The following is a 12,983-nucleotide window of genomic DNA, read 5'->3' as shown; positions in this document are numbered from 1 at the left end:
AGGTAGAGCGCCCTCTAAGGGCAGTAGTAGGTGGCCTGAAATGTAAGGTGGGAACTCTGGTGATGAGTGTTTCCCAAATCTTCGGAAGCTTAATGCAACCATATTTATTGAGATTTGGTTGGTTTTTGAGAGCTGCTGCTGTTTCTAAGAAAAGTCTCTCTTTCTTGAATTTGCTGTGGTGGAGCATGGTGGTTTTCTTCCATGATACTCTGTGAGTGTGTCCAATACATGGTCAGCCAAGCCTGAATGGCCATAGTTGTGTTTAACGGTGTACGACTTGTGTTCCTCCAGGCAGATGGATGCTGATCTGTCTGTCCGTTCAAAGTACGCAAGCTTACAGGAACAGGGTACTTTGTAAACTCCAGGCAGAGAGAGAGGAGGGAGCTGATCTTTCGTAGAACAGATAAGGGTAGCCAGTTTGCGGTGGGGCTTATATGCTGTGTGTAGGTTGTACTGCTTTAGTATCTTGGCTATTTTTTCGGATGTGCCACGGATGTAGGGTATGGTGATGGCATTTTTAAAATCTTGTTCACGAGAAGGACGGGGAATGGGGGAGGAGTTGATTATTTTTTTGATACTGTGATCGCTGTAGCCATTGGAGAGGAAAGTGCTGTGTATGTGGTTAAGCTCAGTAGTGAGGGCGGTTCCACTGGAACAAAGATTGTGGGCTCTCTTGGTAAGAGTTTTAATAATGCCATATTGTTGAGAGGGGTGGTGGTGGGAGAGTTTGTGAATGTATCTACCTGTGTGTGTGGGGGGGGGGGGGGGGTTTCTGTATACGGTGAAGGTAAGTGTATCATTAGGCAGGCGTGTAACTAAGGTGTCTAGGAAGGGTAAACAATTGTTCTTTTCCTTTTCCATAGTGAACTGGATTCTTGGATGTAGACTATTGAGATGACTGAGGAAGGAGTCTAACGTGTCTGGGCCATGAGGCCAAATAGAGAACACATCATCTACATATCTTAGCGAGATAGAAGGTTTGAGTGGGGCTGAGTCTATGGCTCGTTTTTCAAAATCTTCCATATAGAAATTGGCAAGGGGGGTGAGAGGGGGGAACCCATGGCAGTTCCCTCTATCTGCTTGTAGATTTTGTTGCTCCAAGAGAAATACCCAGAGTTAATGGCAAAGGAAAAGAGATCTAAGATGTCAGAGGGAAAAACGTTTTCTAAGAGAGAGATAAGGTGTCAGTTAAGGGAATATTGGTAAACAAAGAGGAGATATCAAAGCTTACCAATATGTCTGTCTTATTCAAGGTTAAATTTTCTGTGAGGGCTTTAAAGTGGGTCGAGTTTTTTATATAGGAAGGGGACCTTCCAGTGAGGGGGATCAGAGAGTTGGCCAGCTGTTTAGATAGTCTATAGCAAGGTGCATTGGTGGCATCTACTATAGGCCTGAGTGGGGAATTGAGTTTGTGGATTTTTGGTAAACCGTATAGTCGGGGGGGACGGGAGCGGAAAGGTTTAAGTTTTTTCGTGACATCAGGGGGCCAGGAAGATACTTTTTTGAGTAAAATGTTTAGTTTCTTAACTTGTGTTTTTGTGGGGTCGTGTTCTAGCGGGATGTAGGTAGCGCGATCGCGGAGGATAATGTTCATTTTACGATTATATTCACTGGTATTAAGAAATACTGGAGTTTACAAAGTACCCTGTTCCTGTAAGCTGGTGTACTTTGGACAGACAGGCAGATCAGCATCCATCCGTCTAGAGGAACACAAGTCTTACATCTTCAAACACAACTATGGCCATTCAGGCTTGGCTGACCATGTTTTGGACACCACCCACAGGGTATCATGGAAGAAAACCACCATGCTCCACCACAGCAAATTCAAGAAAGAGAGAGACTTTTCTTAGAAGCAGCAGCAGCTCTCAAAAACCAACCAAATCTCAATAAATATGGTTGCATTAAGCTTCCGAAGATTTGGGAAACACTCATCACCAAAGTTCCCACCTTACATTCCAGGCCACCTACTACTGCCCTTAGAGGGCGCTCTACCTAAATAGGACTTTAGTGGCACCCACATGGTTGGGCTTAGTATTGTTTGTTATTTGTGTATATGTTACATTAATTGTTTTTGTAATCCCCGTAGATGTCATAGTGACTAGGACGAAATATAGGAAGTATTAAATTTTATTTTAATTCTTTTTGAGTGTTGTAAAAAATCCATTAATCCTCCAACATGATGTTCTCACAGCACTTAAGCCTCTACACAAGAATCCTGAAAATACGTATGAATAGATGGAAGGTCCATGCATTCTAAGATCAGAGGTACAATGTGTACTGAACTCAGCTAAAAATGGCAAAGCCTTAGGTCCTGATAGAATACCTACCAGCAGAAATAGTAAACCGTAAAGTTATTAGAAGGTGACAACATTACTATATTAATAAAGCTATTTAATAAGATCTAATATACAGGCATAATCCCTCAAGACTGGTTACAGTCGACCCTCATCATGCTACCTAAAATGCAAATGTGAAAACTTGTAATGACTATAGAATGATCAGCCTAATGAGTCATGTTCTCAAAATGTTTCTGAAAATAATTCAAAAAAGAATATGCAGAAAATATGAAGACACCATCAGTGATACCCAATTCAGCTTTAGAAACGTTTGGGATTGAGAGAGGCTCTTTTCTGTTCTCAAACCTTATTCCAAAAATGATTGACCAAAACAAGGAAGTATTCATTTACTTCATTGACTTTGAGAAAGCATTTGACAAAGTCCAACATACTAAAATGATTGCACTATTAAAAAGAATTGGATTAGATGGTAAAGACATAAAGATCATTGAAAGCTTATACTGGAACCAAAAGGCATGTGTTCAAGTTGATGTCATTATTACAGACTCCATTAACATCAAACGAGGAGTAAGGCAAGGATGTGTGTTGTTACCTCTTCTGTTTAACATATACTCAGAAACCATATTTCAAAAAATCTTAAAAGGAAGAGAGGAAGGGATTAATGTAAGGTCAAATCATCTCCGATATGCTGATGACAATATTCATCTTCAAAATCTTCTGGAACTAGTGAACGAAGAGAGTGAAAAAATGGGGTTAAAAATAAATATCACCAAAATTAAATTCATGGTCATAAGCAAGAAACCAATTCTTAATTCAGCGCTTTTTTTTTAATGGGAAACAAATAGAAAGAGTGACAAAGTTTAAATATCTCGGATGCTGGTTAAACGAAGAATGCAATCCACAAATAAAAGTTAGAATTTAAATGGCAAGAAAAAATTTTCTCTTATAAAATCAACACTGCATAACCACAATTTAAATGTAGGGCATAGAGTACACAGTTAAATGCTATGTATAGTTGTATTGCTGTATGGTGCAGAAACTTGGACCTTGAAGACAACATCAGTAAAAAAAACTTGAAGCCTTTGAGATGTGGTTATAGACGAATGTTAAAAATCCCATGGATAGCAAAAACGTCCAATCAGGAAGTACTGGAACAAATGGGGAAATCCTGAACTTTTACATACCATAAAAAGAAGGAAAACTGCATATCTTGGTCACCTACTTCGTAATGAAAAATATAAGATACTTCAATTGATTATAAAAGGGAAGATAAATGGAAGAAGAGGACAAGCAAGATGAAAAAAATCTTGGCTGGCAGATATCAGACAGTGGACTGGCATAAGCTCTGAGGGACTGTTCAGAGTGGCTGAGGATTGCTCAAAATTTGCCAAGGTGGTCACCGACCTCCGATAGAAGATGGCACTCAAAGAAGAAGAAGAATAAGTTACTAAAGGGGGAAGGTTCTAAAGAGATTTTTTACAATAGAAATTTTTCTATATTTGATAAGTAGAGAGAGAGCAGGGGTCACCTCTAGAAGTTGCAAAAGTGTGCGGTTATCAAGGATATGGGGAATAGATTTTTTTGAGTGGAGAATGGCTAGAATGTATTATCAGAGGTACTGCAGTTATGAGTGCTTCAACAGTGAATGAGTTTGAGAAGAGGTATAATAAGTATCGTGCATGTAATAGTTCAATTCAAATTTTAATGTCATATTTTTTTCTGAAATATTTTAAATTTTGTATGTAATCTTCCTTTAAAAAAAAAAGGGAGGGGGAATTTCTAAAAATGTAAAGAGGTACATGTTAATTTTTAAGCAAATTCAATTGTTTATCAGAAGATATAAAACAGACCTTTGTCAGCATTGTATATCAAATGGCCCATTCTTATAGGAATTGGGTGTGTATAAAACAAATTAGTATGATTTAATTTATTTTCATATATTTGTCTTTGGCTATCAGATGGATTAGTGGATTTTAAATGTGTTTTGAAGGCTTTAAAATATACGGAGTGTCCCATAAGTCCCAAAATATTTCAATAATTTACAAATATTAGAAAAATTGGTATATTAGAGTGTGGTTTGCACGGAAGTGAATCACAAGGAGGGGGAATTTTTTTTTGGCAGGGAGAAAAAGTTTAGTTAAAATTTTTACCGATAGAAGGTAAAAGTAGCGATGTCAGTCAGATTAGCATTGAAAACTTATTTAATCAGGTGCAGGAAACCTGCTACATATCACTACAGTAATTGTTCAACATGTCCACCAGCACAAGCAATTACATTCTGCAAGCGGATGACAAAACCGTTTACAAAAGTGTGGAGCATATCCGGGTGGATGCAAGCAACTTCACAGCGAATGGCATCTTTTAAATCTGCTGAGGAAGATGGGCTGCTCAAGTACACTCGGGAATTAGCCCCACAATCAAAAATCTACTGGTGTTGAGTCCAAGGACTGAGGAGGCCATGCAGAGTTGCAATTACCGCTGATTAGTCACTCTCCACAAATGTGCTGATGAGAAACTGCTTCACAGGAGATGGATATGAGGTGGTGCTCCGTCCTACATGAACATGACTGTGTGAAGAACATTTTTTTCTCACACACATGGTACTACGTTTTTGCATAGCAGTTGTAAGTAGCACTGTGCATTTACTGAGCATGTCTTCTTGGATGTTGTTGCACATAGCTCTTCAAAGAAAAAGGGACCAACATTGACAGATGCAGTGAAGCTGCACCAAACAGTGAGTCGTAGTGAATGCAACGGCTCCTCTGTATAGGCATGTGGAATGTCCTGCACCCAAATTCGACATTATATGTTATAAATGTTATATGTTATATATTTCTTAGTTATAAAATAAATTATTATTATCCTGATCTCCATGGAGTCAGAGACTAATCATGGACGGTACACACTATCACACACACAAAGCTTATTCAACTGTTCCTTAAACAGATTCAATGTGTCTTCATTTACAACAACACACTCAGATAATGCATTCCACTCAACACCCATTCTCCATGCAAAGAACCTCTTCTCACTCCTCTGCTCCCACCTTCCTTATACATTTTCCATAGATGACATCTTGTTCTATCCTGCTACCAATATATGAAAAGTTTCTTCCATTTCAACCTGATAACTTCCCCTGACTAACCTATGTCTCAATCATATCCCCACCTCCTTCTCCTATTCATGACATTTTACAGTTTACATTCTTTAATGCAAACTGATATGTTTTCATACTCCACATTTCAAAAACCAATGACCAACTTTGTGAATCTTCTCTGGATCCTTTCTAACATATCTTCATCATCATGAAAACCTGGTGGCTAAGCCTGTTCACAATAATCCATATGAAGCCTAATCAGGATCTTATACAATGGAATCATAGCCTCTTCTTTCTGCACATCAGGAGTGCTCTGAAAGATTGCCATTATCCAATGTGACGACTTCATGACTTGCACAATACGGCCTCTGACTTTCAGATCCTTGTCCACAACCATTCCCAGATCTTTCATCTGATCTACCTACTTTAAAGTTTCCCCACCAAGTGTATACTTAGCATCCTATTGTTCGTATCAAATTTCAAAACCTTACATTTTGCAGCATTGAACTGACAATTCACTTACAGATCCCATTCTATTCAAGTCCTCCTGTAAGGCCATAACATCTGCTTGACTCTGCAGAAATTGATGATGATGCAAAATTGCTCTGCCCAATTTTGCATCATCTGCAAACAGCTGCATGTCACCAGTTAAACCCATCCCAATATCATAATATACAAACTGAACAACAATGGTTCCAAAGCAGGCCATTGTGGTGTACCACTAGTGATCCTCCTCCTTTGGTACACTGCACCCCCATATACAACTTTCTCATACTTATCTCACAGCCAACCATGGATCCAGCTCTCTAGTCTGTTGTTTAATCCCACTTTCAGTTTATTTAACAGCTTTTCATGTGGCAGTCTATCAGAATCTTTTGCAAAATCTAAGTATACCACTGTATATGCATTTCACTTTCTTCAGTCACTCTGAAGCCTGAAGCACTCAACGCACTTTCACGTGGCCACAACTTCGCCATTGCTCCCAGAAAAATACCTAGTGAGGATATTATGATCCAGATCGAACGGGGAATCTGCCACCTTCCACATCAAATCGCCAACATTGTAAGACTGGATGTAGCTTGTGTCCTCTCCCAAGCAAAACCACCAAAAACCAACATATCCAATAAGGAATATAAAGCTCTACAGGAAATGAGGAATTATAAAGAATCAGTTATCACCAAAGCGAATAAGGGAAATGCAACTGTAGTACTTAACCAAAAGGACTACACAGGTAATCTTAATGCTCTTCTATTAGATCGGGCTACTTACCTCCCTATCGAATACAATCCCACCAACTCACAAATTAGAAAACTTCACAGGCTCCTTAAGAAAGTCACTTCTTGGCCTGTAGAAGTTACCAACAGATTAAAGCCATTTAACTCTATATCCCCCGTATTTATGGACTCCCAAAAATACATAAAGAAAATGTGCCATTACGTCCCATAGTGGATGGCATTGATTCCCCCACATACAAATTAGCTAAACATTTGGCCAAAGAGCTCACACACTATACTGGCAACACACCGTCACACATAAAACACTCAGCCCACTTCAAAGCCATAGAAAACCTTACACTCCAACATACTGACATAACAGTCAGCTTTGACGTCTCCTCCTTATTCACAAATGTCCCACTCAAGGAAACTTTAGAGCTAATCCAAGCTAAATTTTTTCCCGATATCTCAACCCTATTTCAGTTCACAATGAACTCAGGCTATTTCATTTGGCAGGGAAAATTCTACAAACAAATAGAGGGGACAGCCATGGGTTCACCACTCTCCCCACCCTTGGCCAATTTCTTTATGGAGACCTTTGAAGAAAAAGCCTTAGCCTCTGCCCCACAAAAACCAACCATATGGCTTCGCTACGTTGATGATGTGTTTGCTATTTGGCCACATGGCTCTGAAACACTCCTCTCCTTCTTAACACACTTAAACAACCAACACCCCAGAATCAAGTTCACCCTGGAAAAAGAGGAAAACAACAGCCTCCCTTTCCTAGACACACTAGTCACCTGCCAGCCTGATGGAACCTTGGTTTTCTCAGTTTATAGAGACCATACAGGCAGATACATTCACCAACAATTCCCTCCCCCCCTCACAACAATATGGAGTGGTGTAAACACTATACAACAGGGCTAAACTAATCTGTTCTAATGACATGGCCCTAAACACCGAACTAAATCACATCCTCAACACTTTCTCAGCAAATGGATACCCCCCCCCCCCAAAAAAAATCCAAAAAATATTAAAACCTACAAACCACAGTCCCCCCCCTTCACAACAAGGATTACTCTAAATCCATCACCATTTCCTACGTCCGAGGCACCTTGGAAAAAATCAACACAATCCTAAAAAAACATGACTTGACCATGTGGTACAGACCATATAGAAAATTGGCATCCCTTATCTGCTCCACCAAAGACCAACCACTTCCCCTAGATCTAGGGGAAGTTTGGCCAAAGTAAATAGTTGTAAACTATCTACTTTGGCCAAACAGGCAAGACAGCGAATATCAGAATTTCTGAACACAAGGACCACATCGGTTTTCACACGTAAAGCCATTCTGGTCTTGCAGACCATGCTCTGGATACATACCACAGAATAAGGTGGAAGAAAGCTACAGTAATACACTGTAGCAAATAGAAATTCAAAAGACTATTTATGGATTCAGCCTCAGCCCTAAGAAACTCTCCAAACCTCAACAAATTTGGGAGGCTTACATCAGCAGACCTTCAGCCCAACGGCCAAGAACACCTACTTAGCCCGCTAGAGGGCACCATCAGGACTTTTAGGAGAATAATAGCTTCATCTCTTCATTCTCAGTTACTGTGTTGTAGTACCTACATGCACATGCCTTTTTTTTGCAAGTTCCTTTTGAAAATGGCAACGTGACGTTGCCGGAATATCGGAAATATTTATTAAAGTGTAATTTAATTTATATTCATATCTACGTTGTTCAATTCCTTAAGTGATTTAATAATAAATTAGTAATAGATAACACGATTTTAAAACAGGCTTGATTTTAACCTGGTTTGCTTATTTCTACTCATACTGTGGTTTTGGAGTTCTTATTCAACTGAGTCACCTTTCTAGGCTGCTCTTTATACTCATCACACAATTGATTGTTACCATTATTCATCTTGTACTGCCTCCACTGTAACCTCTTCTTCCAAATTTCATGTTTAATCCCTTTTATTCATCCATTGGACACCTACTTTATTCTGTCTTTTGACCTCTGGAATTCATTCACACATCAGTGTTGTTAAATATCTTCTGGTTAGTTCCAACACATCATTTATCTCCTTCCCAGTTAACACCTCATTCTTAAAAGTTCAGTTAACACCTCTCAGCTTAAAAGAAAAAATTCAATTAACCCTCATTCCATGCTATAGATCCAAGTTGTCTCCATAACGTTTCATAATTACCAGTCTTGTAATTCTACACATATCCTTTTCTCATTTCTTTCTTCATGATCATTCTGACAAAATTATACATGACAAGAAATTGTTTTTTCCCTTATGTTTGGGTATAGGATAACAAAAACAAAAAACAGGATTATAATTAAATGGAAATTTAAAAATAGTTTCATTATTTTCTTTATTTTGTAAATAATGTGTGATTTATAGGTCAATATATTTGTTTCATTTTCAGTCATAAGTCATGATTGCCCTAATACAGGATTATGGCCTTACCTGTTTTCAATTCAGTATTTTGTTCTCTTGAAACTGATTTTGCTAACTCTTCTGTATGCTTTATTTAGGTAAGATATATTGGCTTTGATTGCATTAAAAAATCATTGGCTTATTTTATTTTGTTTTTTCAGTATTTTTGAGTTTTTAATGCAATATATTTTCAGTGATTAAACATGAGGCTCAAACTATAATTGAACTAATTACCAGTTTGTCGACAAATTCTGATTTTTTTTCCTTCATTTCATCTTGTTAATGTGAAACTTATATACAAATACTCTTATTGCAGAAAAATTAATTTAAATAGATTAAAAAATTGAGATAATGAGGTGCAGTAATCTTTTAATTATCCATCCTTTAAATACCAAACTTCAGAAGTTTGCATTTCATCAGAATTCTGGGAACAGCACCATATAACAACATTTAATTAAATGCATATTAATTTGCATCATTATTTAACCAACAGCAAATCATTTGTCATGATGATTAGATAATTAAGAGAATACTATGTTGCTAGGAGCACATGATTCCCATTTACTCATTCATTTCTTAGCCCAGTCTGATCACATGGACAACAAAAGTTTCTTTCTTCAAGAAAATCATTAAGGTGTTTCCACCTTATTTAGAAGCATCAGAGGCCCTCCAGAAATCTACTAGTCTTAACCAAATATAGCTTTAAATAAGATTTTTAATATGATAAATAAAAATTCTACACATGATGGCTCCAAGCATATAAAAAACCATTCATTCCAGAAACCACTGCTCTCTCCCCCCCCTTTCTTATATTCTGCTCATGTCTAAAATAGTCTCCCTGCAACCTGGCCTATATTCGTAATAATGAAACCTACAAAATCCACAAAAAAGATATCATTGCATTTTGCAAAATGTATAAGCACCAAAATCAAATGAATTGTTTTTGTCCATCTGTAAGCATGTTATTCCTTAGCTTTGGCTGGATGAATTTTATTTAAATTTCGTATTTGGGAGTCTTGAGAAAATTTGTGGAACCATCTCTCTTGCACCACTTACACAGGCAGAATCTGGCAGAACATTTAGAAATTATACATATATGCAACAGATACATTGTATCCATGATTGCCTGTTGCATTGACTTTATCAGCTTTGTCAGCGATAATTTGCTTGTACTTTCTTAAATTATGCAGATCTTTCTTTTACTGAGACAGTGATATTGCTTTCTGAAAGGTGAGATGAAGAAAGGAGAGCCTCAGTTTTTCTGATTTCATTTGCAACTGATTGTGGGAGAGTAAAGTACATCACAAATAAAATCAACTTTAGGAATATATTTAGGCATGGCTGCAAAGTTAAAACCTTTCTTTAATATATTACCTTCAGTTTTTGTCAGGTTATACTTGGACTTTTTCATCATACAAAGTTACTGTTGAAAGAAACTTTTTGTTGTAAAGAATATTAAACTTATTAATTTGATTGTTTTTGGAAGATAAAAAAGTACTGTTGCAAGAACAGTTGAGCTTATTGTCTAAAAAAGACTATATGTCAGCATGTGTGATGTTGCTAAGGTGTAATATACATCAAGACAACACATAAAGAATCAACTTGGTTGATAGTGAAACTTGCAAATTGCATCCTGTCGCACAAAAGATCAAGCAACACCTCATGATAAATACATTTTGCTCTGGTTCTAGAATGGAAATGTTGTTTAAAATATAAAAACTTACCGATGATATTATTGCTATTGCACTACTTTAGGAATGTAAGTTGGTTCAATAATTTAGCCTTTTTTATTTTAAATGTTCCAAGTGATGTATCTTTTTCTTGACTTCTCCATCAAGATTGCTTATATTGGATACAGATACTTTTCACCAATAAGCATAATTAGAATTATTTATATTTTTTTATTTTTTTAATTTTTATAATGAATAAATAACTACCAAATGAAACATGCTAGTTTCACCACTAAAACTTCTGGGTAAAAAGTACATTAAAATAAAGACAATCTCTCGACAATCTGTTCCCTCCTGATATCTGTCTCAGCTATTCAAACATCGTCTCCATTCTAATGGATACTTTCAGTTAGCTTTCTGGCCTTGCAATGGGCAGTTTCCTATCTCCTTCAAATGTTGATTTACTGATGGAAAGGTTTAAAAACATTTTCTCATGTCAATAGCCTGCTAATCTTTAATCTAGTGGAGATATGTAGATGACATATTCATCATCTGGAATTATAGTGCTGATTTACCTGACTTCCTTTTTTTTTTTTTTTTTGGGAAACTGCCCTTCTTAGATATTTTCCTAGAAGGCATTTTACTTGGTATATATCACAAACCTACTTATACAATTCATTACTTACATTCATCGTCTTTGTACCATTCTCAGAAAAACTAGGCATTATACATATGTGCAAAAAAAAAAAAAAAAAAAAAAAAGGACAGTCACTACCTTAAGGGATGAAGAAAAACTTAATGAAGAACTACAAACTCTACACCAACAACTTGTTTGCGACAGATATTCACAGAAACTCATATATAAGTTGATAGTTTCTAATCCTGCTCCACAGTAAAATCCTGACATTCACTACAGGACTTTGGTTTCCATCCTTACATTGGTAGACTTTCTATCAAAATTACTACTCTCCTTAAAGGTCATGACATCAGAGTGGTACTTTCAAGGCTATTTTAACTATACAATCTTTATTTCATTCTCCTAAAGACTGCAACTCTTGTTCAAACATCATGCAGTCTATAATATTCCATACTCTTTTGGCCTTTCTTACATCAGGCCCAACATCAAGAAGTTTTAAAATAGGACAGAACATGTTGGAGAACATTTTCCAACATGGTGCTCCACCCACACCACAATGCTGAGTTGAATAAGGGCTCCATGCCTCATTGAAAATAACATTACTGCTTGTAACATAAAATAATCTACTGATGTCATCTTTTTACGAGGCACACTTAATAGGCATCAAAGATTAAAGGATTTATCATGTGTGATATTTTGAAATCACATATTGGATCTTTCCATACATCAGACTTCAACTTTTCATTCAACTCTCTGTGCACAGTACTGAACAAAACTAACTTGTGCCACTAACCACACTCCACATCTATCAGTAAGTTCATATCGTAACAGTTCCAGTATAATTAAACATTCACATTTGCCACAGTAGAAAATAATATTTATTTTACAAATATTTATATCGTAAGACATTATCAGTGAGAGGGAAGAATGGGTAAGGAATTTGAACAATAGAACAGTAAAGCGCATGTGCAAAATTTGAATCCATCTGTACAAGTAGTTGTGTTTGTTAAGTTAAAACTATTAGAGAAAAGATAATTAAATTAATTCCATTAATACTCCTTATATTGATGGTCCCTATGTTCAGTTCTTCTGATAGTGAGTTTATTTTATATCTAGAATAGGAAGAATAAGCCCAATGTCAGAAGAACTGAAGATAGAAACCATCGGTATAAGGAGTATTAATGGAAAGAATATCGAATTTGCAGGAATATTGAAAAAGTACCACATGAACATGATTGGCAATACTGATACAAAGACAAAAACAGGTGAGATCTTACTAAATAATAAGTATAGGATGTTGTATTCAGGCAATAATGATCAAGGAAAGGAAGGAGTAGCAATAACATTCAACACCAAACATGAAGAAAAACTTGTATTGGAAGGCTGTTTCAAGTAGATTCATGTGGGCATACTACAAAATGAGGAAATGGACAATGAAACTTATTTGTGCATACAGTCCCACAGTAGGTTCTTCTAAGAAAGAAGTGGAAGACTTTTGAGTTATAAGAAAAGGCAGCTGACATAAAGAAAAGTGGAAAAGTGGTCCTTGTTGGAGATCTAAACAGCAGAGTAGGAAATGAATCCTACCAGGCATATAGGAATGTTTTGGGAAAATTGG

General features: G+C 36.8%; 1 protein-coding gene across 1 annotated transcript in view; it reads left to right on the top strand.

The window, feature by feature from the left end:
* LOC150110639 (transient receptor potential cation channel subfamily M member-like 2) overlaps positions 1 to 12,983 on the top strand; it is a 658,320-nt gene that overhangs the window by 426,917 nt on the left and 218,420 nt on the right. The window contains exon 20 of the mRNA XM_090403554.1: positions 9,048 to 9,156. Within this exon, the coding sequence (XP_090259680.1) occupies positions 9,048 to 9,156 (109 nt within the window). The remainder of the gene's footprint in view (positions 1 to 9,047; positions 9,157 to 12,983) is intronic.

Source organism: Typopeltis vanoorti, chromosome 1 (genome assembly GCF_054136105.1).
Source record: "Typopeltis vanoorti isolate ZY-2024b chromosome 1, IOZ_Tvanoo_1.0, whole genome shotgun sequence".
NCBI classification, from domain to species: Eukaryota; Metazoa; Arthropoda; class Arachnida; order Uropygi; family Thelyphonidae; genus Typopeltis; species Typopeltis vanoorti.
This window is presented reverse-complemented; position numbering and strand designations above follow the sequence as displayed.